Raw genomic sequence first — 25623 nt, 5'->3', positions numbered from 1 at the left:
TTTTTGGCATGCATATTTATAATATATAAAACATGCACACATTTTGATGTTTTAAATACTGTATTACATTATTGCTTATATATAAAACCGTATATGTTATATACAGCATGACATTGTATAGGCTATGTAATGATGCTTATTATATAATAAGTTATATAATATGCAAGCATTTCATGACAGGCTGTTTTCTATATTATAAAACAGCAATGTTTACAGAAAGGTTGTGTAAATGCCAGTCATATTCAAGCTAGATGACTTTTAATGACAAGGCATGCATCATTACAAATACTATATATTTTTTTGCAATTTATATTTGTTAGCTAACTTTTTTTGTATTTAAAATATTGTATTGAAATATCATTTAAAATGTTAATATACATGTAAAACATTTCATTGCAATAAATAAGTTATATATCATGATATATTGTATGTGCATGTTATATAATTTATTATATAAGTAGGAAGTATTTTATAGCTATTAAACAGCATGTTCTAGAAAAGGTTGTGTAAATTGTGTAAAATAATCAATATTGAAGAGTTTATACTTAAGCTTGTTATAATATCATGTTATAATAATACATGCAATAAAATAATATTATATAATTATAAAATAATATATCATGTAATAATATGTTATATAATAGGCTATATCATATATATTTTTCTTTTTTTCCTTAATATACATATATTGCAATTTACCCTGTATTATTATACATACTATTTTGTAATTTATCATTTTTTTTCATATTGTATTTTTGCATTTTAACCTGTATCATTATATAGTATTATTTTGATATTTATAATTAATCATATTCCTCTCTATTTTCTTTACTTATTGAATTTTTTTTGCAATTTCGGACATATTTTTGTAATATTTTTTATATTTTAAATAATGTATTATTATTTTAAATAATCTAACAGTATTGTTTATAATGCACGGGAAATATAATATTTTGTGTAAAACAATAAGATATATTTAATATTTTTAAAGTGTTATGTTATGTAACTTTATATATGTAATTACGTAGCGTTTATGGCATGTTATGAAACAGCAATTCTCTTGACGCAAATCTCAAGAAATAATCCCACTAGATTATTTATTTTTTAAATGAGTAAAAAAAGAAAGACTAAATAATAAACATTATTATTATTAAATGCCCCAAACTGAATTTTCCTTGGCCATTATACACCAGAATCGTTCAGCACTACAAATTACTTGTTGAAGTATCTCTGATGAAATGCATTTAAACAAATAATTATGTAACCTTTAAAGAATAAATAATATCCCACACGAAAGGTTTAGTTCGAGATATGAAAATCACATAGCTACAGGTACACCAAAAAAATAAAGATAAAATAAACTAATAAATAAACTGTTACGAAACTAGATTTTTAATGTCATTTATTAAGGTGAACAGCGCCAGCCAGCGCTTCTTCACTGCATTACACCACTGACTCACGGCGCAGAGTGATGACGTCAAACACAGTCGACGGCACTGCTCTTTATTGTGTTTATTAGCCGTCCATATCGTCTAAAGATGGATTAAATATAGTACTAGAAAATGACTGATACAAGTCTTTATAATATTATGGACTGGTCGATGATTTAGCGGAGTTTTGGTGACTCTGATTTCTGCAAAAATGAACAAAGGCTGGCTGGAGTTAGAAAGTGACCCGGGTGAGTCTCTAAATCAACATATATTAATTTAATACTATAGCACATAGAATTAGGTTATTAACTATTAATCATTATTTTATTATGTATAAAATATGCTGTAAGTAAACATGACATCTAGCTATATAGTAAAACAGTAGTGAATACAATGCATATGAAAATTCAAAACACTCATATTATCTCATATTAATATTTGTCTTGTGCTCTTTCAGGGTTGTTCACACTGTTGGTTGAGGACTTTGGTGAGTTCATCTGTATGGCACACACATGCAAACACGCTTTTATTGCTTTTATGGTGTCAATTACGCTCTAAATATGAGTGATTGTGATGAGTGAGCCATATTGATAAAATATGGAGTTATTAATAATAATTGGGTGTGATTAGGAGTGATGTAAATGTCTTATGTTTGGACAGGTGTGACGGGCGTTCAGGTGGAGGAGATCTATGATCTTCAGAGCAAATGTCAAAGGTGGATTTAACAAACACTTTGTATTATTATAAGCCTGTATATTTATGTATATATTAATAATTTAAATAATATTCATGCTAATATTTGTATACATGAGATGCATACACTCACCAGCTACTAGTACCAGGTTACCACCCTTTTGCCTTCAAAACTGCCTTAATTTTTCATGGCATAAATTCAACAAGGTGCTGGAAACCTTCCTCAGAGATTCTGGTCCATATTGTCATAATAGCATCACGCAGTTACTCCAGATTTGTCGGCTGCACATCCATGATACAAATCTCCTGTTCCAGCACATCCCAAAGCTGCTCTATTGGATTGTGCCTCTGGGAGTTATTTGAGTTTAGTGAACTCACTGTCATGTTCAAGAAACCAGTTTGAGATGATTTGAGCTTTGTGACATGCATGCTATCCTGCCGGAAGTAGCCATCAGAAGATGGTACACTGTGGTCATAAAGGGATGGACATGGTCAGCAACAATACTCAGGTAGGCGTTGGCATTTAAATAATGCTCAGTTAGTACTAAGAGGCCTAAAGTGTGCCAAAAAAAAAATCCAACACACCATTAGACCAATACCATCAGCCGGAAACATTTATACAAGGAAGGATGGATCCAGGCTGTTTACGTAATCTGAATGTCGCTGAAAAGTTTTTCCAATCTTCTATCGTCCAGTTTTGGTGAGCCCATGTGAACCGTAGCCTCAGTTTCCTGTTTTCAGTTGCCCATGATCTGCTTCAAGGTTGGGCGTGTGAATTCAAAGCCTTTGGCTGTAGCAAGTGGCTATTTGAGTTACTGTTGCCTTTCTATCAGCTGAACCAGTCTGTTCATTCTCCTCTGACCCCTGGCATCAACAAGGAACATCTTCTCCCACAGATCTGGAGCTCACTGGATATTTTCTCTTTTTCAGACCAGTCTCCGTAAACCCTTGACAAGATTGTGTGTGAAAATCTCAGTAGATCAACAGTTTCTGAAACATTCAGACTTTTTTCCACATTCTGATGCTCATTTTGAAATTCCGCAAATCAACTTGCTCACGTCTACATGCCTAAATGCCTTGAGTTGCTGCCATGTGATTGGCTGATTAGATATTTGCATTAACAAGCGGTTGAACAGATGTAAAATGGCCTAATACCTAATAAAGTGGCTGATGAGCGTATTTATTTTTTTATATATGTATGTATGTTTGTGTGTGTTCTGAAGCTGTTCTGTCTTCTCCACAGTCCTGTGTATGGCTTCATCTTCCTCTTTAAATGGATCGAGGAGAGAAGATCTCGGCGGAAAGTCTCCACGCTGGTGGACGAAACCTCCGTTATCGATGACGAGATTGTTAACGACATGTTTTTTGCACACCAAGTGAGTCCTCGTATTGATTTTGTTTAATTATTTGTCAATAAACTGACAATATTAGCCTATTATACACTGCCTGGCCAAAAGAAAAATTGCTGTTTGGATTTAAATAGGTAAATGCTTAAGAGTCTATGATTGATGCATCAATTTTTGAGCCAGATCTTGTATTGACAATGCAAGAGTCCAGCACTCTGTTAAGTCTCCTCCAGCACATCCCAAAGACTTACAATGAATTTAAGGTCTGGACTCAGAAGTGCCAATTCATGTGTGAAAAATGATTATTCATTCTCACTCCGAAACATTCTCTCACAATGAATCTTGACATTATCATCCTGGAATATGGCCATGATGTGTCTTCCTTCCTACATGGTTGTTTAAGAAATAAAAAGCTACGCACACGATTAATTAGGGTTAGAAGAACTGGTGTCAAACATTTAACACGATAGAAACATAATAATCATATTCAATCATAGGCTCTTAAGCATTTCCATTTTTTGGCTGTGCAGTGTATAATGGCTTATAGCCTACATAAATCTGCCGTTACTATCCCCGTTTTCTATCGTCTGTTTGTGGATTGTTGTGTGCAGTTGATACCGAACTCCTGTGCTACTCACGCTCTTCTGAGTGTGTTACTGAACTGCAGTGGTGTGGAGCTGGGAAACACTCTGAGCCGTATGAAAGCGTTCACCAAGGGGTTCAGTCCTGAGGTCAGTTACACATAAAGACCGTATTTGGACACTTAAGTCATGCTTAATGTCTGAATTTCACTGCACTTTGATGGCATAAGCACACGTTTGCATCTTCTCAATGCCTGTGGTATAAAGCACATCTGTATTTTTTTGACTTCTTAGAGTAAAGGTTACGCCATTGGAAACGCCCCTGAGCTGGCGAAAGCCCACAACAGCCATGCCAGGTAAGGTCAGCTCTTTTCCGCTAACATAGAATAAGTAGATTTTGTGCAAGAAATCTTAGTCGTTGTCTCAATCTGTTGTTTTGTAGTCATTGTTTTTGTCTTGTTTCCATGGAGACCGGAGCCGAGGCACCTGCCGGAGAAACAGAACGGCATCAGCGCCGTGCGGACGATGGAGGCGTTTCACTTCGTCAGTTACGTGCCGATCAAAGACCGGCTGTTTGAACTGGACGGGCTGAAGGCCTATCCCATCGACCACGGTGAGAACTTGAACTCACAAAGGACAGTTTTACTGACAGCCCGACAGAGGACTAGGTTATAATAATCTGTCTGTCTCGCTCAGGGCCGTGGGGTGAAGAGGAAGAGTGGACCGATAAAGCCAGACGGGTCATTATGGAGCGAATAGGACTGGCCACTGCTGGGTAAGAGCCAGACTGATCAATATTCACATCTCTAGCCAACAGGATGAGGAAATTATATATAGAACATCAAGAATATTGCAATATTTTAATGATTTTTAAAATTATTTTTCTGTAAACTTTAAGCATGTCAATTTTGGACATACTGAATCTTACATTTAATATTATGGTAACACTTTAGTTTAGGGTCCAGTTCTCATTGTTAAGTAGATGCTTATTATTATGGATGAGTGAATATTAGTAGGATATTTATGTTTATTAGTAATTATAAAGCACAAATTAAAGCCTTATTCTGAGCATATTCTACATCCCTTTATTCTATCCAATACCTAAACTTATTTATACAGTATATACATAATAAAATACATAAAATACATACCGGTATGCGTGTATTTATGTATACATAATTATTATACACAGTACACACACATTATGTAAACAAAAACTCTATATAAAATTAAATGGCAGAAAAATATATATTTCACTGTATTAAATTAATTAATATATAAAAAAATTAGCTAAGTTTAAAAACAAGCTAATTTTAATATATTCACACATTAATTATATTAAATATTTTAATTGTGACATTTTAATTCTATTAAAATTATATATATTTGTTGTATTATTATTTAAGGCGTCTTATTAGCGTTCCGAGCACCGATGGTGTGATGACCTTTTGGAATGGGAATTGCTCCGTTTATTATTTTTATTTTCTTTCCAGCGTATCTGATTTGTCTTCTCTCCCCTCAGAGAGCCTTACCATGACATCCGCTTCAATCTCATGGCGGTGGTTCCAGATCGCAGGATAAAATATGAGTCCAAGCTGGATGTCCTGAAACGCAACAGGCAGATTATTCTAGAAGGGCTCCAGCAGGTTAGAGAGAAAAAAGTGAGTACAGACTCTTTGTTTGAATGAAATACTGATTGTCTTTCTGTGAATGATTTCTCTGGGTGCGGTACAGTCTGGGACCGTTTTTGAATGTTTTTGTGCTCTGCTGTACATGCTACAGGTCATTCGGGTGACCCAACAAGATTCAGCTCAGGATCGTAAGCAACAAGACTCCTCCTCTTCAGAAGACACGCCCCCTGCTGTTAAAAAGGAGGAAGGGCAAGACACACCAATAACTTTGGGTACAGAGAAGGCCACACCCACAGGTTCCCAACACAATTCGATTTAAATATTATATAAATTTAGTCTTTTTATTTAGTCAGTTTTTATTTAGTCAGTTTACCCAAAAATGAAATTGATGTCATTAATGACTCACCCTAATGTCGTTCGACACCCGTAAGACCTCCGTTCATCTTCGGAACACAGTTTAAGATATTTTATATTTAGTCCGAGAGCGTATCTAAGTTTAGGCACACTATACTGTCCATGTCCAGAAAGGGAATAAAAACATCATCAAAGTTTTGATGTGTATGTGACATCAGTTAGTTAGTTAGAATCTCTTGAAGCATCGAAAATACATTTTGGTCTCAAAATAACATAAACTACAACTTTTTTTCTGGGTTTGTTTCCAATCCGCGTTTGTGACTTGAGACCAAAATATATTTAAGAGATTCTATCTAACCCACAGATGTCACATATGGACTAGTTTGATGATGTTTTTATCCCCTTTCTGGACAAGGACAGTATACTGTGCACACGTTTTCAATGGAGGAACAGAAAGCTCTCGGACTAAATATAAAATCTTAAAGGGATCCCATGGTGTTGAGACTTGTATGGCTTAATATAACATAAATGATGTTTCTTACTGAATTATGTGGTAGAAAACCCATGAAAGATCTACGTTATTTAAAAAATCGATTTTATATTTGGACCATGGGCGGCGCCATTTTGTTTGCGTTCTAGGTTGATGACGTAGAGTGGTTGAACTCCTCAATCAGCTGGCGTTACCCGTTGCTATTTTTACCACAACGCAACTCGAAAATTGTTTCAGAGTTAAACAAAACCAATGAATTGCTTTGTAATTGTACTTAAAACACACTCAAACATACATGTGCACACAAACTCACCTACACAAGTCACAAACAGATCGGCGGGCGCGCACACACACCTAGGTCAGCGACAGACTGCTCTGTCTCAATCGCATGCATCATCACCAAAACATCCTGCCTCTCTTCCTCACGTAACTTTATCCCATCGTCCTACCTAGATATTTCCCTCTGCTGGTCACATTAGGCATTACAGTTAATCTACTATCAACAGTCTATCTAGGATATCAACACAGGGAATAGATTGAGGGTTATGTATGCGCGCACGCAGTGCGTGCGTGTGTGTGTGTGTGTTCGCGCCGATCTGTTGGGGTGTGTGTGTGTTCGCGCCGATCTGTTGGGGTGTGTGTGTGTGTGTTCGCGCCGATCTGTTGGGGTGTGTGTGAGTCTGTGTGAGAGAGAGAGTTTGTGTGCACATGTATGTTTGAGTCCGTGAAGTCGGACAGCTGTTTGTAAATCGGCTGTACACTCGATCGTTATTGCGGTGGAACGTGAGACTGAATGACTGCACTCGAACATGTCCACTATATGGTGTCGGACAACACTACAAATGTCCGTCCCTTCAAATAATGCCCTATTTAAGGGTATAGGGTCGATTTCAGATTCAGCCCCTGTCGTGGAGACTGAGCAGCCCAACATCTCGATTGAAACAGAGCCTGTCGTGTGCGCGCCCGCCGATCTGTTTGTGACTTGTGTAGGTGAGTTTGTGTGCACATGTATGTTTGAGTGTGTTTTAAGTATAATTACAAAGGAATTCATTGGTTTTGTTTAACTCTGAAACAATTTTCGAGTTGCGTTGTGGTAAAAATAGCTACGGGTAACGCCAGCTGATTGAGGAGTTCAACCACTCTACGTCATCAACCTAGAACGCAAACAAAATGGCGCCGCCCATGGTCCAAATATAAAATCGATTTTTAAAATAACGTAGATTTTTCATGGGTTTTCTACTACATAATTCAGTAAGAGACATCATTTATGTTACATTAAGCCATACAAGTCTCAACACCAGGGGATCCCTTTAAAGAGTGTTTCGAAGGCCTATTCTTGATAAGAATGACATCAGTGCGAGCATTTTACTCAAAACTAATCAAGTTTTCATTGTGGTCTGTGGTTAAAAGAAGCTAAAACATGTCCCAATACATTTCAGAAACTCAAGAAGGTGCTGCTGCTCTACCAAGTCCCGCTGGAAAAGTCAGACCCATGGCTAAACCTGCCTCCTTACCAACAGTGGGCGCTCCGCCACCAGCCCCTCTACCTGTTCCCAGCCCCAATCCCATCGTCCAGCGTCTGCCAGCCTTCCTGGACAACCACAACTACGCCAAGTCCCCCATGCAGGTGAGATCGGGTTACATTTTAGGATACCTGGACAAGTTAGCATGATATGTGCTTTCATTCAGTATGTTGGTTGATTGACAGGAAGAGGAGGATCTCGCTGCGGGTGTGGGACGCTCACGCTTACCTGGCCCCCCTCAGCCCCCTTATTCTGACGACGAGGATGACTATGATGATGAAGAGGAGGAGTGCAGCACTGCAGGTGCCACAAGCAGGTACAAGATCTTTGAGAAAGTGTTACATTTCTAAATTAAATTGAACCTTTTGAGCGGAACGGATTTTTCTTTCTATGCCTTTTGAGAGAATGTTAAGTGATGTGACGTAACTGCCAGATTCAAACCGCGCTTTCAGATTTCAAAGCAGTCATCAGTAAAATGATGTTTTTTGATGGCTGTTTGTTCATTGCTTGTGTGTGTGTGATTTGCAGGGTCCGAAGGAAGGTGGGTCTACGCGCACGCACCATGGGCCGCAGTGCAGTGGGCGGGGTTGCAATGGAGGGTCAGCTTGCACTCAGCGTTTTAGCTGAGAAACTCAAGAAAGAGGTCCAGAGGAAGGATGCCATGGCCACAACAGGATCCGCACCTCTCAATGTTCGTACTGAGGGTCGGACGGGCGGGATCAGCATCACCTCAGCCTGCCAGCCTTCACCCACCCCCAGTAACGAGAGCACGGACACAGCCTCTGAGATCGGCAGCGCGTTCAACTCGCCGCTGCGCTCACCCGCGCGATCGCAGGCAGCTACGCGTCCCTCCAGCCCCGTTGCGGCCCACTTGAGCCGCGTGCTGTTTGGAGAAGAGGAGGGGCTGCTCCGGTTAGATGCCCGACACAATCGAGCTGTCCGAGACTTGGGGGCACTAGTGAGCTCCACGCTGCTGCAACTGAAAGACGATGGCGTCATGTTTGCCCTGCCACCTACAGGTAACAATGTGAATGCAACATTTTGAAATCTAACTGGACCCTATTTTCTTTCATAATAGACCTTTTCCCAAATGGCACAGATGCACATTTTACCTTGTGGACTTACAATGGCTGTAAAAGGAATAGTTCACCCAAAAATGAAAATTTGATGTTTATCTGCTTACCCCCAGGGCATCCAAGATGTAGGTGTCTTTGTTTCTTCAGTAGAACACACATGAAGATTTTTAACTCCAACCGTTGCTCGTTTAATGCATGTCAGTGGGTTTTTTCTAGAGCCACTATGAGAGTAAAAAACGCATACATACGAATCCATATTTAACCCTGTGACTTGTGGCGACACATTTATGTCTTAAAACGCCAAACGATTAGTTTCTGCGAGAAATCGAACAGTATTTGTTATTTTTTTACCTCATAGCAGGCGAATCTCATCTAGTATTCCCAACGCCATTACTTCTGCTGAAGAAGGTCAAAACTCAGCGCAATTATTTATATTTATATATATATATATATATATATATATATATATATATATATATATATATATATATATATATATATATATATTTCTCATTAGTGCATGCACAGACCGTTCGAATGAGGCATCTGTGTACACATATCTAAGATTGCGCCGGGTTTTGATCTTCTTCCGGCAGAAGTAACAGCGTTGGGAATACTAGATGAGATTCGCCTGCTATGAGTTAAAAAAATAACATAAAACACGAAACGTACAGTATTTAAGACATCAATGTGTTGCCACGAGCCGCAGGGTTTAATATGGATTCGTATGTATGTGTTTTTTTACTATCATAGTGGCTCTCATAGAAAAACCCCACTGACATGCATTAAACGAGCAACGGTTGGAGTTAAAAATCTTCATGTGTGTTCTACTGAAGAAACACGTACATCTTGGATGCTCTGGGGGTAAGCAGATAAACATAAAATTTTCATTTTTGGGTGAACTATCTCTTTAAGTCCATGAGGCAGTAGGGTGTCCCATTTGTCATTTTAGGATTCAGAAGTGTGCTCGGTAGCGCCCCTATTGCGGCCGATAATGCGTACTTTTGCCGATTCTTCACTGACGTGAGCTCCACAGCAGGCTTCTTCCCGAAAGTCAAAGTGCATTATGTCATCACAGTGCAGACTTACAGGAAGACCGCAAGTGTTTAGAGTGCCATTTGGGACAGAGCCATTAGCCGCGTTTCCACCGCAGGAACTTTACCCAGGAACCAGGAACCAGGAACTTTGGGGTGGTACTCGGTGTGTTTTGACCACAGGAACCAGGGTCTAAATGAAGTTCCGGGTAAATATTTCCCCCTCTAAACGGCCCTGCTCGCGAGGTAGTACTTTTTCAAAGTTTAGGCACTTTCAAGGGCGGGACTTGGGCGCTGAACATGCTGATTGGTTTAGCATTTTATTTCAACTGGCATTTTTAGAAGTCTTTTGCGAGGTTCTTTCTGCGTTCAGTAAATGATGGCGCGCGTTTGTCTCAGCCATCTCACGTTCAATGTCCGTAATAGCTGATAATAATATACATTGTCATTTTAAATCTAGCTTTACAAGCTTTCTGAATATGCTAGTGCTCTTTTATGATGTTGTTAATTACCTCTTTAGTAAACCAGCAAAAGCAGCACAGCTTGAATCTCTTCCATACTCGTTATTCATTTTTTTACAGTCTATTTTTCACCATGTAAACGACCTGACCGATTACTTTTAAGTGTGCGTCCTTACATGACGTGACAGCGTGCGCCGCGCTCATGTTGACAAGAGAGGAAAGTTCATTTTTCTGAGGGGTAAACTTTTTATTTCCTAAGTTATGAAGATAATGTTGGAATAATGACACAGCGTATATTGCCCCAGGCAGATTTTACTTTAACTGCGCCTGACAGAACAATTTTTTTTTTCTGAGATGATTATTACACTTTACAACAAATAAATAGCTTATATAATACTGTATTAGTCCTGGTGGCCGTTAAGAGTTGCTATGGCTACAGTTAACACATTCCAGCTGCTGGAGAAAACAGCGTTGACATTTTTGATGCGGCAGACATCTGCATGTCACAAAATGATTGGGATTGAAAGTCATCATATGTAAACACTGCGGTGGAAGCACAGACAGTTGCAGGTCTGGGGGGAGAAAAGTTCCTGTAAAAAAAGTTCCTGGTACAAAGTGTTCTGGGTAATTTTGGTGGAAACGGGGCTATAGACTTTCTCGATCTTAGTGTGCAGGCTTCATCTATTTTTCCAGTATTGGTTCAGCTAACCAATCTCATTTGACAGAAACATCGGAGGGGTTCAAGAAATCAGGTAGTGTGGAGAAGAAAGAGAAAGAAGAAGCAACCTGTCCAGGAGGAGAGGATGATGTCAAGGAGGGACCATCGGTGGAGATGAAACAGGAGGACACCAAAGAGTCGGTGGTCGTCAAATCCGAGAACCTGCAGTCCACCGACTCCACCACCGAAACCAGCACCAAACCTCCTGGAGAAAAATATAATCCTAAAGTGAGACGCCCACCATTTTGTTTCTCATTAGTTATGTTTGCTACAGGTTTGTTATGCATCGTTACATGAACTTCTGTCTTACAGGAATTGCTGGCCTTGTTGAAGTACGTGGAAGCAGACATCACCAACTACGAAGTGTGTCTGAAAGAAGAAGTGGAGAAAAGGAAAAAGTATAAGGCAAGTGTTTGACTTTCTCTTTTGACGGTCCAGTGAACAACGAAATATGATTGCCAGAGACCTCATAGTGATGCTTTTTGTCCTTCCTCAGATCGATGACCAGAGGAGGACTCACAACTACGATGAATTCATCTGCACCTTTATATCAATGCTGGCACAAGAAGGTAAAAAACGAGAATCTTTATATGTGTTCATGAAATGGCAGCGTGAATGTTCTGCTAATCATCTTCCCTGTGGTGGTTTGTAGGTATGTTGGCGAGTCTGGTGGAGCAGAACATCTCCGTTCGTCGCCGACAGGGCGTAAGCATCGGCCGACTCCACAAACAACGCAAGCCTGACCGGCGGAAACGCTCACGGCCGTACAAATCCAAGCGCCAATAAAACCTAAAAAAGAAATGAATGGCAGCAACTCGTGGAGAAACTCAGCCTTTCTGAGACATTGTCCAGACACAATTCTGAAGACAAACAACAATTTAAAAAAAGGCCTCATTGACAGTGTTAGTGATGCAATTGGTTCAAATAGTTTTTTCAAGCTTATGAATTGTTTTACATCATAAACTGCCCACATCCATAATACACCACCACTTTCAAAGCAAATTGGTGATGCTCAGAAGATACTGAATAATTTTTGTTGCCATATGGAATCATTAGTTTGTACTGTATCAAGCTAATCATAAAACCAACAATCATTGTCGCGCCATACTGGGTAAACGGCTGTTAGTGCCATTATTAGGGTAATATTTTGAGATTGAGTATCGGGGCTGGAGTGAATCAGACTTTAAAATCCAAAGATTCCAAGGAATCTTAATCTTCATACATCCCAAATATCCAATCAAGGTGCTACCAAAGATAACAGCGCTCCATATTCACTCAAACAGTGCTGGGTATGTGTTACCAAATGGACCAATCGCCAACCTGGATGGGATTCTAGAGATCTGTTCAAGCCATTCTAGGTCAAATATTCAGTGTTCAGTCATTTTGTTTATAAGTATACTAGACAAAAAAGGATCCAAGATTGGCAATGTCACTTTGGGATATTTTAAGATTGTAAACTTGAGTTGGTTTGTGAAAGTGTAATTGGTTAATTTCATAGAAATCATCACTGTAAGAGTTGAAGAAGATTTTTTTTTTTTTTTGGCTATATATGCTTGTTCTTCAACATTTTCTTGAAGATTGTTTTTGTTTGTAAGCAAGCTCGAGACCAGTAGGTTCTGTCTCAAATGTTCTGTTTGTTTGTACATATGTATTTGTGTTATCTTATGTCTAAATAAGACTGTCTAGACATTCAAATAAATGTTTTGAATTACACTGGTGGTCTTTGTTTTAGATTGCATGGAAATAACTAGTTACCAGCCACAGGTCTATTCAGCAACAGGAAAAGAACCGGGGAGGGGGGGCATATCAAAAGGGGGAACCTTAAAACAACACGTGTCTGATAACACAGAGGTAAAAGAGTGAAAGCATGGCTTCCAGCGTCTCCTTTTTATTCCTGTTGTTGTTGGGTTTATTCACTTTAGTCGGTAAGTGTCTAAGGAAACGTTTCAACATGGTCAACAATTGTTTTCCGACTGTGAACTTGAAGTTGAATTATGAATACAGGAGAAGTTTGATAAGATTTATTTCGTACGAGGCTGTGCACGTATTTAAGATTTATTTAGCTAATTATCTTAATAATCTGATTTAGGTTTTCGCCGTTTTCTTTTTTCGTTGATATTTTTCATATATTTTACCAACACTATTTTCGCGCGTTTAACGCCATCGATCGGAAGCATGTGTTTTCCAAGCGTTCGTTTTTTGTTTGTGTGCACCTTTTTAAAATCTCTGTCGGCGTAAATCTTTTTTTATGTTGCTCATACTGTAATCTTACTCCGAACAAGCGATGTTCGATTCTTGAACGTAATGTTCTTTTCAATAAATTAATCAGTTGAACAGGTTCACTGAAAATTAGGATTGGTCTGAGGGTATTATTTGTGTTAATATTAAATACTTCTTAATTGGTCAAATGTATTAATTTAGTTTTCAGGGATAAAAAGACTTTAATCTTTTCAGGTCTTTCTGCAGAAATGCCATGCTATAAGTGTCAAGTTTTTTGTGTTTTAAGATGATCTATTTGCTGTTTGTTTTTATTTTATCATGAGCCGTTTAAATTATTAAATTTTATAAATGTCCCATTTGATTTCATACAGAGAAACACGTTTCACTTGTTCAAGGCTTTGTATTAAATGGTTCCAGACCATTTGAAGGTGCACTATGTAATTTTTTTGACCATGTTAAAGGCCCACTGAACAAAGTGCCTTGAAACCGGCAGCATTATTAGGGATGAGTGTATCGATATGAAGTATCAATATATCGATAATGATGTGTGCATCGAAAAGTATCGACACTAAAATAAATATATTGATACTAAAAGGTGACAAGCAAGCAAGACAGAACCAATCAATCACAGAGAGAGTGTTCGCTCACTGATGACACTGTATTCAAACAGAGCTGCGTTTCCAAAACTATCATAAGAAAGAAACCATTGATGCTTTTGGAAACGCAGCCCAGAACAATGCTTATCAGAATACAGAAAAACATATATTTGAGTTAATTCACAATAAACAATTAGAAATTGTAGCCTACATAGTGCAATTAGACTCTTTAAATTTAATGTTAAATGTTGATATTGACCATGTTCTTTTCTGTAATGTTAATATAAATTATACACTATCAAATTAAAAAGGAGGCATTTTATGGGTGCAATGTCCTGTCACTGGCAGTCCCTTATGAAAATTAACCATGGTTTATTTTTTTACTACAGTGACCGTAGTTCAACTAGAATTTGTAGACCACTACAAGTAAATATTTTAACCATGAGTAAACAAAAATATGATCTAATAAGTTGCAATTAAGGGATATAAAATGTTAAAATAAATGTCAAATATGTTAAAAGGTATCTTTACCATTGTACTCTTAGTAAATTGAATCATTTAATACATTTAATAATTAAAAAGTTCAGTTTAGAAGTATTGATATCGATATTGGTGAGACTGGCCTTGAAAGTATCGGTATCATATCGAAAACAAAATAAGTGGTATCGCCCATCCATAAGCGTTATCCAATGTGTTGACGTAATCGGCTCCAGCTGTTAGCAGCTTCTCCCCTTTTTTGAAACAGCCAATAGCGTTTCGTAATATCACTGTTTGAATAGAGCCTTTCTGTTTGGTAAAGCCAGTTTCCTCTAACAGTTTATCATCATAATCTCCTCCATATCGCTTTGAAATGCAGCAGTCTGTGCAGAATTCAAATGGGTCAATATGTTTGTTGTTCGACTCGCACATATGATCCGCGCTGTGCTCTCGTGTTGTCTAACTTTAGACCAGAGCCATTGGTGTGTGTGTGCGCGCTGCTGCGTTGCGTGAAACTAATGTGAAACCAGATTTCATTCGCCTCAACTGAATGCATATTTACAACATTTCCTCACAACATATAATTTCCTATCACATATTTAGTGTGCTATGTGCCTTTCACTATATGGAAATTAAGGGTGACCCCTAATAGTCGAAGATTCGATGCATCGATATGCAGGACCGGATTCGACCACTGATCTCATAATCGAATCTTTGCGGGTGTTATGAAACGAGGATCATACCATTTTGACAATATGGGGGTGCTCAATATTAGTGTAATAAAGACATTTCGCGGCACTGAGCTTCGCACCGAACGCGCCGTGCCTTTAAAATTCGAACACATATACACCGACGGCGGCATTCAACGCCTGTCCGCGGCGATTAAATGTCTATTTTCCTCAAATCGTGAATGTACATACTGATTTCACCCTGTGCTACAAGATACACTTGTCGTGCAGCTCTTCTGTCAGAAGTCGATTCAAAATTGAGCTTGCACGTAATGTTCACGTCTGCCTGGTGTGAGATCCTGAGACACGGCGCTGAGCTTCAGTCCAGCGTGCGACCCCCTTTAGGCACAATTGGCTTAAGAACGTGCATAAGTCACTCAAAGTGCTTTTCCTCTCTAGGCAGGTATTTTTTTAGGTTTATTTATCGAAATGTTCTTTATATATTTGTGTGATGTTCAGCCGCAATTTCAGCCGCAACTTCAACAGTGTTGGGGACGGGCTTTAGATTCTAGAGAGCATTTGATTGGACATAAAATTTGAAGAGAAGTTGAAGTCTGCAATGATGTCATCAAAATCAGTGATTCGTTTTAACGGACGTGAGAGACTAAGTTTTGAACACACCAGCTTATTTATAACTTTACGGCTAACATAGTCATACTTAAAACAATTTTTTGTGTGTGGATATTTTACTGAATTTTTTTACATAGTGTATTCTTTAAGTATTATTTTTAACAACACGAACATGATGGAAATAATATGATTGAATATACAGTGAGGAAAATTAAGTATTTGAACACCCTGCTATTTTGCAAGTTCCCCCACTTGGAAATCATGGAGGGGTCTTAAATTTTCATAGGTGCATGTCCACTGTGAGAGACAATCTAAAATAAAATAAAAATCCAAAAATCACTGTAAAGAGTTCGTAGATAAGGAAGGAAGAGGACAAGGGGTCGGCTTGGACTGCTGACGTCTCTTTTATTTAATCACTCAAAATCAACAACGTGCACACTTCAGCGTGTGACTTTTCCTTTGCTCAGTTTCGGTTCCGCTTCCGGGTCGTTCCACTTCCGGGTTCCGGCAAGCTCAATGTCTCTGTGGGGAACGTCAGCAGTCCGTCTCTCTCTCCCATGCTTCCGATTCTGCCAGCGTTTTAAGCTCTCTCCACACCCATTACTGGAATCAGAAACAGGTGTTATCAATCTGCGTCCAACCCACTCACTTACCGCTCGTCCCGCGGCTCTCTCTCCCGCTGCAGACCTCGCTGAACCACGCCCCCCTTGCCACATACCCCCACCGCCCGACTCAGGCCGGGGAGCCGTCCGGCCTGCAGCCCCCCCCCCCCCATTTCTGGAGAGGAAGTCGGCCACAGCCATCTGAGCACCCGGCCTGTGGACCACCTTGAATTTAAAAGGCTGTAAAGCTAGATACCAACGGGTGATCCGCGCGTTGGTATCTTTCATGCGGTGGAACCATTGGAGAGGAGCGTGGTCCGAACAAAGGGTGAACACCCTCCCCAGGAGGTAGTAGCGGAGGGTGAGAACGGCCCACCTGATGGCAAGGCATTCTTTTTCTATGGTGCTGTACTTAGCCTCTCTCTTGGAGAGCTTGCGGCTAATGTACAGCACCGGCCGCTCTCCCCCCTCCACCTCCTGGGTCAGTACTGCGCCCAACCCCCTGTCCGACGCGTCAGTCTGCAACACAAAAGGGAGAGAGAAGTCAGGGGAGTGTAAAAGCGGCCCGCCACACAGAGCAGCCTTAACTTGGGTGAAGGCCTGCTGGCACGGCTCCGTCCACTGGACCGTATCTGGTAGCCCCTTTCTAGTGAGGTCAGTCAGAGGGCTGGTGAGGTCCGAATAATTGGGTATAAACCGCCTATAATATCCCGCCAGCCCTAGGAACTGCCTCACCTCCTTTTTGGTCTTGGGCCTCGGGCAGGTCGCAATTGCTGCGGTCTTGTCAATTTGGGGACGCACCTGTCCATGGCCCAAGTGGAAGCCCAGATACCTTACTTCCACCCGCCCAATTGCACACTTCTTCGGGTTGGCCGTGAGCCCCGCTCCTCTCAGCGACCTCAGGACCGCCCTGACATGCCGCATATGCCGCTGCCAATCGTGACTGTAAATCACGATATCATCCAGATAAGCAGCAGCATATGCGGCATGGGGACGCAAAATCCTGTCCATGAGTCGCTGAAAGGTGGCGGGAGCCCCGAACAACCCGAATGGAAGTGTGACAAATTGGTGCAATCCAAACGGCGTGGTGAAAGCTGTTTTTTCTTTGGACAATGGAGACAAGGGGATCTGCCAATAGCCCTTCGTTAAGTCCAATGTCTAATAAAATCGAGCCGTGCCCAGCCGATCAAGCAACTCGTCAACCCGCGGCATTGGATAGGCGTCGAATTTCGACACAGCATTCACCTTGCGATAGTCCACGCAGAACCTGACCGAGCCGTCGGTTTTAGGAACCAAAACTATCGGGCTCGCCCAGTCACTGTTGGACTCTTCTATTACTCCCATATCAAGCATGGCACCCAATTCTTCCTGAACCACTTTTTTCTTGTGTTCAGGTAATCTATACGGCCGGCTACGAACTACCACGCCCGGCTCGGTCTCGATATGGTGCTGAATCAGGTCGGTACGTCCCGGTAGGGGCGAGAACACGTCGGCAAACTCCGCCTGTAATTTAGATAAATCAGCGAGTTGGTACGGTGAGAGGTGATCTCCACCAGGGGCCAGCGCGACTGATTGTGCTTTGATGCTCGCCTCTGGCCCGAGATCATCCTCTCCCCCGATCACCGTTGCCAACAACACTGATTCCACCTCATTCCATTTTTTAAGGAGATTGAGGTGATATATTTGACGAGCCCCGTTCCTATCGGACCGTATCACCTCATAATCGAGATCCCCAATTTGTCGTGCGACCTCAAACGGCCCCTGCCACTTTGACATTAACTTGGAGCTTGACGTAGGGAGTAATACAAGCACTTTCTCTCCCGGTGTGAATTTGCGTAGTTTAGTACCCCTGTTATACGACCGGCTCTGGCGGTCCTGAGCTTGCAACAAATTCTCTCTGGATAGCCGCCCCTAGTGTGTGGAGTTTTGTTCGCAATCCAGCACATACTGAATTTCGTTTTTCGCCAAAGAAGGTCCCTCCTCCCAAGTCTCTCGTAGGACATCCAGCACCCCCCGAGGCTGGCGTCCGTAGAGAAGCTCGAAGGGGGAAAACCCCGTGGAGGCTTGCGGGACCTCCCGCACGGCGAATAAAAGGGGTTCTAACCACTTATCCCAATTTTTGGCGTCTTCCTGTACGAACTTACGGATCATGGATTTAAGTGTGCGATTAAACCGTTCGACCAAGCCGTCCGTTTGTGGGTGATAGACGCTTGTTCGAATGGACTTAATGCCCAATAACCCGTATAGTTCGCTTAATGTACGTGACATAAACGCCGTGCCTTGATCAGTGAGGATCTCTTTCGGAATCCCCACCCGGGAGATTAGTCGAAACAGTGCGTCCGCAACACTCTTCGCTGAGATGTTGCGGAGGGCCACTGCTTCCGGATATCGTGTTGCGTAGTCCACGATAACTAGCGCAAAACGATGGCCGCGTGCGGATCGCTCTAATGGCCCGATGAGGTCCATCGCAATTCTTTCGAAGGGGACCTGCATTAATGGAAGTGGGCGCAAGGGCGCTTTTGGGGAGGCCAGTGGATTCACCAACTGACATTCCGGACAAGACGCGCACCACCTGCGCACGTTGTCATGAATGCCTGGCCAAAAAAATCGGGTCATTAAGCGATTCAGTGTGGCCGCCTGTCCCAGGTGGCCCGCCATCGGGTTAGAGTGAGCCGCCTGGAAAAGCATTTCCCGGCGGCTCTTTGGTACTAATAACTGGGTTGTATCTACCTTTGTCTGAGTGTCTTGGGTCACTCGATACAACCGGTCTTTTAATATGGCAAAATAGGGATAGGTGACGGGCAAGGCGGGCTGGAGAGACTGGCCGTCGATGGATCGAACCTGTTGGAAGGCGTGCTTAAGGGTCTCATCCTGTGACTGCTCCAGAGGAAAGTCATCGCGGTCCGAGAGAACCAGTCTCTCGATCCCGCTCAGTTCCTCTGGAGCCGTCTCCAGTGGTCCCGGTTCAGTCTCCCCAACCTGTACTCGCGCCGCCCCTATCCGAGCCTTCTTTCCCCAAGCGGCATCCGCACATAACGACCCCAATAAAGCCGAAAAGGCGGGCCAATTTGTCCCCAAAATTAGCGGATGCCGGAGGTGAGGACTAACCGCCACCTCTACGCTATGCTTTTCTCCCCTAAACTGAATCGTGATTGGGACGACCGGATACTCCACCACATCCCCGTGCACACACCGCACCTTAACCACGCGGCTTGTATCCAATGCCCCCGGCTGCATCAGGCTTTGATGGATAGGGGTTTGGTTACATCCTGAATCCACCAAGGCCTGATATGTACCCCCCTTGATACTCACGGGTATTTGGTACTCTCCTGCCTGATCGGGGGTGGCCTGCGGGACGTCCGGAACCCGGATCATTGTCCCGACGTCCATCAAGGGACATCGGTCCACAAAATGATCCGGGTCCCCGCAACGCCAACAGGCCAGCCCAGGCCTACCTGCCGCCCCAGTGGCGGGGAGTGGGTTGGACAATGGGCGTGGAGAGAGGGAGGAACCGGAAGCATGATTCCCTCCCGCCCCTATCAGCCCCGCCCCCCTGGGCGGGGCCCTCGAATTCCCGAACTGCCCCGGGCCCATCCCGCCCCGGCCTCGGGGGGGAATACGAGGGGGGCCCGGTGGGCGGGACCTAGGGAGAGGGACAGGGAGAGAGAGAGAGACAGATGGGAGAGAAATAAAAGTAGAGGTGGGAGAGAGAGAGGTAGATGTTAGAGGGGGTTCGCCGACCCCAGGGCACGCCACCATGTGGTCCTCCGCCAGGTTGATGGCCGTCTCCAGCGACGTGGGCCGGTGGCACTGGACCCACTCGGCGGTTCGCTTGGGGAGCCGAGTGATGAACTGCTCCAGCACCACCCGATCGATAACATGGTCCACGTCGCTTCCGCCGGCCAATAGCCACTTGCGGCAGGAATCCCGGAGCTGCTGGGCCATTGCGAAGGGCCGGCCGGCCTCGCCCCAGTCCGGGGAACGGAAACGTTGACGATGTTGTTCGGGCGACCGGCCGACCCGCTGGATAATGGCCCTCTTCAGATCTTCATAGACCAGGAGGTTCGCCACCGGTAGTTGTTGGGCGGCCGCCTGGGCTTCTCCAGATAGAAGGGGGATGAGGCGCACTGGCCACTGTGTCCGGGGCCACCCGCAGGCCTCCGCCGTTCGTTGGAATAGATCCAGGAAGGCCTCGGGATCATCCTGTGGCCCCATCTTGTACATTGGCACGTGAACCGGTGCGCCGGTCTGCCCGGCGGCCTCTGCGCGAGCCTCCCGGTCGAGCCAGCTCCGGAACCTCTCGCGGTCCTCCTGCTGGCCTTGGACGATCGCTGCGAATCTTCGTTCTTGATCCGTCCTAAGGTCCAGCAGGGCCTGATGTTGCTTGCGGTGTAGGTCCGCGAGAGATGAGATGATCTCCGCAAGTGGGGTGGAGGACGGTGTTTGCATGGCGGCGGCTTGGTCCTGCTTCCTTCCCGGGTTTCGGCACCAGTGTAAAGAGTTCGTAGATAAGGAAGGAAGAGGACAAGGGGTCGGCTTGGACTGCTGACGTCTCTTTTATTTAATCACTCAAAATCAACAACGTGCACACTTCAGCGTGTGACTTTTCCTTTGCTCAGTTTCGGTTCCGCTTCCGGGTCGTTCCACTTCCGGGTTCCGGCAAGCTCAATGTCTCTGTGGGGAACGTCAGCAGTCCGTCTCTCTCTCCCATGCTTCCGATTCTGCCAGCGTTTTAAGCTCTCTCCACACCCATTACTGGAATCAGAAACAGGTGTTATCAATCTGCGTCCAACCCACTCACTTACCGCTCGTCCCGCGGCTCTCTCTCCCGCTGCAGACCTCGCTGAACCACGCCCCCCTTGCCACAATCACAATATATGACTTTTCAATATATGAATTTATTTGTATGATACAGCTGCAAATAAGTATTTGAACACCTGTCTATCAGCTAGAATTATGACCCTCAAAGACCTGTTAGTCTGCCTTTAAAATGTCCACCTCCACTCCATTTATTATCCTAAATTAGATGCACCTGTTTGAGGTCGTTAGCTGCATAAAGACACCTGTCCACCCCATACAATCAGTAAGAATCAAACTACTAACATGGTCAAGACAAAAGAGCTGTCAAAGACACTAGAGACAAAATTGTACACCTCCACAAGGCTGGAAAGGGCTATGGGGAAATTGCCAAGCTTGGTGAAAAAAGGTCCACTGTTGGAGCAATCATTAGAAAATGCAAGAAGCTAAACATGACTGCCAATCTCCCCCAGACTTGGGCTCTATGCAAGATCTCACCTCGTGGGGTCTCAATGATCTTAAGAAAGGTGAGAAATCAGCCCAGAACTACACAGGAGGAGCTAATCAATGACCTGAAAAGAGCTGGGACCACCATTTCCAAGGTTACTGTTGGTAATACACTAAGACGTCATGGTTTGAAATCATGCATGGTACAGAAGGCTCCCCTGCTTAAAACAGCACATGTCCAGGCCCGTCTTAAGTTTGCCAATGACCATTTGGATGATCCATGAGTCATGGGAGAAAGTCATGTGGTCAGATGAGACCAAAATAGATAGAACTTTTTGGTCATAATTCCACTAAACGTGTTTGGAGGAAGAAGAATGATGAGTACCATCCCAAGAACTCCATAACTACTGTGAAGCATGGGGGTGGGCATCATGCTTTGGGGGTGTTTTTCAGCACATGGGACAGGGCGACTGCACTGTATTAAGGAGAGAATGACCGTCCATGTATTGACCGGCCATGTATTGCAATGACCGGCCATGTATTGCAAGATTTTGGGAAACAACCTCCTTCCCTCAGTTAGAGCATTGAAGATGGGTCGAGGCTGGGTCTTCCAACATGACAATGACCTGAAGCATACAGTCAGTGTGATAACCCAGGATAACCAAGGAGTGGCTCTGTAAGAAGCATATCAAGGTTCTGGCGTGGCCTAACCAGTCTCCAGACCTAAACCCAATAGAGAATCTTTGGAGGGAGCTCAAAATCTGTGTTTCTCAGCAACAGGCCAGAAACCTGACTGATCTAGACAAGATCTGTGTGGAGGAGTGGGCCAAAATCCCTCCTGCAGTGTGCAAACCTGGTGAAAAACTACAGGAAACGTTTGACCACTGTAATTGCAAACAAAGGCTACTGTACCAAATATTAACATTGATTTTCTCAGGTGTTCAAATACTTATTTGCAGCTGTATCATACAAATACATAGTTACAAAAATCATACATTGTGATTTCTGGAATGTCTTTTATTTTTATTTTTTAGATTATATCACTCACAGTGGACATGCACCTACGATGACAATTTAAGACCCCTCCATGATTTCTAAGTGGGAGAACTTGCAAAATAGCAGGGTGTTCAAATACTTATTTTCCTACTGTACAGTCAAATGGGAAACACTTCACAACCTGTTACACATTTATTTATAGATATATTTAAAATAATAAACAAGTTGTATAGTTGTAACCTATATCCATGAAATATAAACTACTGTTTGTATCATTGCCATTAAATCATCTCATACTCTGTAAGTATTATTTGTAACAACATGAATGTGGAAATAATACTATAGGAAAGAAATACTATATAATAGTAATAATAATCACATGTATACAATCAAAAGGGAAACACTTTTTTGCATCTCCAACAAGCCTAATGTGATGTATTTGACATGGGTGTGGCCTCTGAGGTGACACTTGGATGTGGGCCAGGTTGGATGTCCACCGTAAACTGGATTGAGATACTTCTCAAACTGATAACTGACTAAACAGAAAAATGTAAACATCTGTAAAAATACTTTTTGAACAGATTATTAATATCTTATTATTCTCTTAAATGTTTAACTTGAACTGATATTTAATACAACATTCTAAATCTGCTTCAAACTAGATTCACAACATTAACAACTCAATAATTTTACCTTTTCATAGTGATTCACATTTCCTCTGTTCTTTGGTCTAGGCAGTGAGGATTGTAGCATGTACGGGGGTAAATATGAATGGTGTGATTCTGGGAAGTTCTGCTGTGGGACCTGTGGTGATACGTACTGCTGCTCCGATCTGCAAAAAAAACTCCAAGCAAGACTGGACTGTTTGTTGTGAAGAATTGCTTTTTTCTTTCTTAAAGTCAGAACTAAGTGGTACATATTTCTGCTACCACGGGGCATTTATTCTAATGATTTTGTCATTATCTATCATTTCAGACCACGAACAATAGAACTGTCCAGTTTGTACCTATAAATCCATTCTAAAAATGTATCAGAAATTAAATTGCAAAGGCAACCTATAGCAGATTCGCCTTCTGGTTATTTACATAATTCATTTTTTTGTATAACATATGTATATATATACACAAGCAAGTAGAACTGAACATAAAAGAACACCAATGACAATAAGTTCTGGACACAGCTTCCTTTTTCTGTGAGATTCACAGGGCTTTCAGAACAGGAACCCTAAAGAGCAAATACCTTCTTTCCCATCATTTCCATTTTTCTGCAATAACAGTACTCTTCAGTCCCAGCATGACAAATACAATCAGAACTAAAAATCTTTACACACAAATGGATGGCCGAAACAGACTTCCAGTCACCTTTTGTTGTCCTTTATTATCTGTCCAGAGAAAAAGGTTTCAAGAATTTGGGTCCTCCTCCTCAAAGCGACTCTGTGCCTGTTGAAGTCATTGTCCCCATAGTAGTCCCCATACTTGTGACCTTCATCATTGTGCTCATCACCTGCTGGGTCTGTCCCTGCTGCTGCCTCTATAAAAGGTTCAGAAGTTCTAGACGTAAGTGTCAATGTATGTACATCAAAAGAGCCGGTGCTTTTAGAACACCATTCCAACGGTTTTTCACATTTGATTCTTTTTGCAGCTGTGATTGCGACAACTACAGTCATGGCGACACAATACCTTCCACAGCCTGGCGTTCAGGGCAGTCGACTTCCTTACCAGCCATTGCAAAATAACCCACCTTACAGAGGCCAACCCATGCCAATTGGACCTTTTAGGGGGCAACCATATCAGGAGGCTGGTAATGTCGGCAACAACATGACCAAGTCTTTTTGAGCAAGATACCGAACAAATGAAAACGATTGCTTTCTTTTTTTCAACAGGTCCAGGGTATTCTGTTCCCTTCAGCCAGGCTCCAAATGATGGTGGTCAGGCCATGTACCCTATACAGCCAGCTCAACCAACGCTGCCCACAGACTACACCTCACCTCAACCTGCGTACAACCCCGCTTACATGGAATAACCGCACACAACTTTGGCTACACCAGCTCAGTCAGTCAAGACAAGTTACTAAACCAAAACCACTGGGTTACGCGTTTCCACACTGCACTGCTCTTGTGTATTCTACAATGGTGTTTAGAATACAAGTATTACTATTGTTTGTTAATACAGTCACATCTATACTCTCTTGTTCACCATTGTTAAGTTTACTTGCTTTGTGCAGTTTGTTTCTCCATTGTCCCATAATTTGGTATTCTACCCTGACAGCAACATAGTGTTGGTTCAGATCTGGCCCACATCTGGTACAAGTGGATTCCACAGATACCAGATTCGGGCCAGATCTGGGCCGACACTATGTTTCTGTCTGGGTAGATTGTTATAGATGTTTTGAGATTGTACTAATCTAATCTTTTTGGACTGGGTTCATTTTATGGCAAAAAAAAACAGCAGGCGTTGAGTCAGAACCCTAAAACCTAATCTTTCACAGTTGTCTTGAAGATTGTTTTTGTTTTATAGAGCATTGACTTTTGTCTGAGACTCTTGTCTTTGGTTCTGTCTGTTTGTATTTTCAAATTTTCCATTGATCAAGAAATTAAAACGAACATGTTTGAAATTACACTGGTGGTCTTCGGTTTCTCGTTGAGTTTCTTGCATGGGAGTAACTGTGTTTAATTGACTGTTTAGTGTCTGATAATGCACCATCCCCAGATTCGAAACGTGTGGTTAGAGAGGAAGGGCTGCAATATGGTGGTTTTAATGCTCCTTTATGCTGTTTTATTTGTAGGGACAGTAGGTAAGTGACCAGATCAAATCATAGAAAAGGCTGATAAGGTACTGGTAATTTTCTGCTTGG

At 42.3% G+C, this 25623-nt stretch overlaps 2 protein-coding genes across 3 annotated transcripts; both read left to right on the top strand.

The window, feature by feature from the left end:
• The first annotated feature begins 1466 nt into the window (after nt 1-1466).
• On the top strand, nt 1467-13050 carry bap1 (BRCA1 associated deubiquitinase 1). 2 transcript variants are annotated; one of them, XM_067415641.1, is made up of 17 exons: nt 1467-1678; nt 1888-1917; nt 2091-2145; nt 3367-3499; nt 4081-4200; nt 4345-4406; nt 4521-4663; nt 4747-4825; nt 5573-5711; nt 5833-5953; nt 7965-8152; nt 8234-8364; nt 8577-9067; nt 11345-11565; nt 11650-11742; nt 11834-11906; nt 11990-13050. In XM_067415641.1, exons 1-17 carry the CDS (start codon nt 1642-1644, stop codon nt 12121-12123), a joined length of 2250 nt encoding a protein of 749 aa, XP_067271742.1. In that variant the 5' UTR covers nt 1467-1641; the 3' UTR covers nt 12124-13050. The 2 variants fall into 2 exon arrangements, with proteins under 2 accessions (XP_067271742.1, XP_067271741.1); XM_067415640.1 differs by having other exon boundaries at nt 5833-5977.
• Nucleotides 13051-13146: 96 nt separating this feature from the next.
• Nucleotides 13147-25386, top strand: LOC137040190 (protein shisa-5-like). Its single transcript, XM_067415634.1, has 5 exons — nt 13147-13262; nt 23505-23640; nt 24160-24326; nt 24412-24570; nt 24653-25386. Exons 1-5 carry the CDS (start codon nt 13205-13207, stop codon nt 24790-24792), a joined length of 660 nt encoding a protein of 219 aa, XP_067271735.1. The 5' UTR covers nt 13147-13204; the 3' UTR covers nt 24793-25386.
• Nucleotides 25387-25623: the final 237 nt, after the last annotated feature.

This window comes from Pseudorasbora parva, chromosome 14 (assembly GCF_024679245.1).
Source record: "Pseudorasbora parva isolate DD20220531a chromosome 14, ASM2467924v1, whole genome shotgun sequence".
Classification (NCBI taxonomy): domain Eukaryota; kingdom Metazoa; phylum Chordata; class Actinopteri; order Cypriniformes; family Gobionidae; genus Pseudorasbora; species Pseudorasbora parva.
This window is presented reverse-complemented; position numbering and strand designations above follow the sequence as displayed.

Excerpts from the sequence above, each read along its gene's own strand:
- bap1 (XM_067415640.1), top strand. The coding sequence starts at position 1,642 with ATGAACAAAGGCTGGCTGGAGTTAGAAAGTGACCCGG. Across the intron at positions 4,201-4,344 it reads CCAAGGGGTTCAGTCCTGAG|AGTAAAGGTTACGCCATTGG; the intron begins GTCAGTTACACA and ends TTGACTTCTTAG. Across the intron at positions 4,664-4,746 it reads GGCCTATCCCATCGACCACG|GGCCGTGGGGTGAAGAGGAA; the intron begins GTGAGAACTTGA and ends TGTCTCGCTCAG.
- LOC137040190 (XM_067415634.1), top strand. The coding sequence starts at position 13,205 with ATGGCTTCCAGCGTCTCCTTTTTATTCCTGTTGTTGTTGGGTTTATTC. Across the intron at positions 23,641-24,159 it reads GCAAGACTGGACTGTTTGTT|AGAAAAAGGTTTCAAGAATT; the intron begins GTGAAGAATTGC and ends TTATCTGTCCAG. Across the intron at positions 24,571-24,652 it reads GCAACCATATCAGGAGGCTG|GTCCAGGGTATTCTGTTCCC; the intron begins GTAATGTCGGCA and ends TTTTTTCAACAG.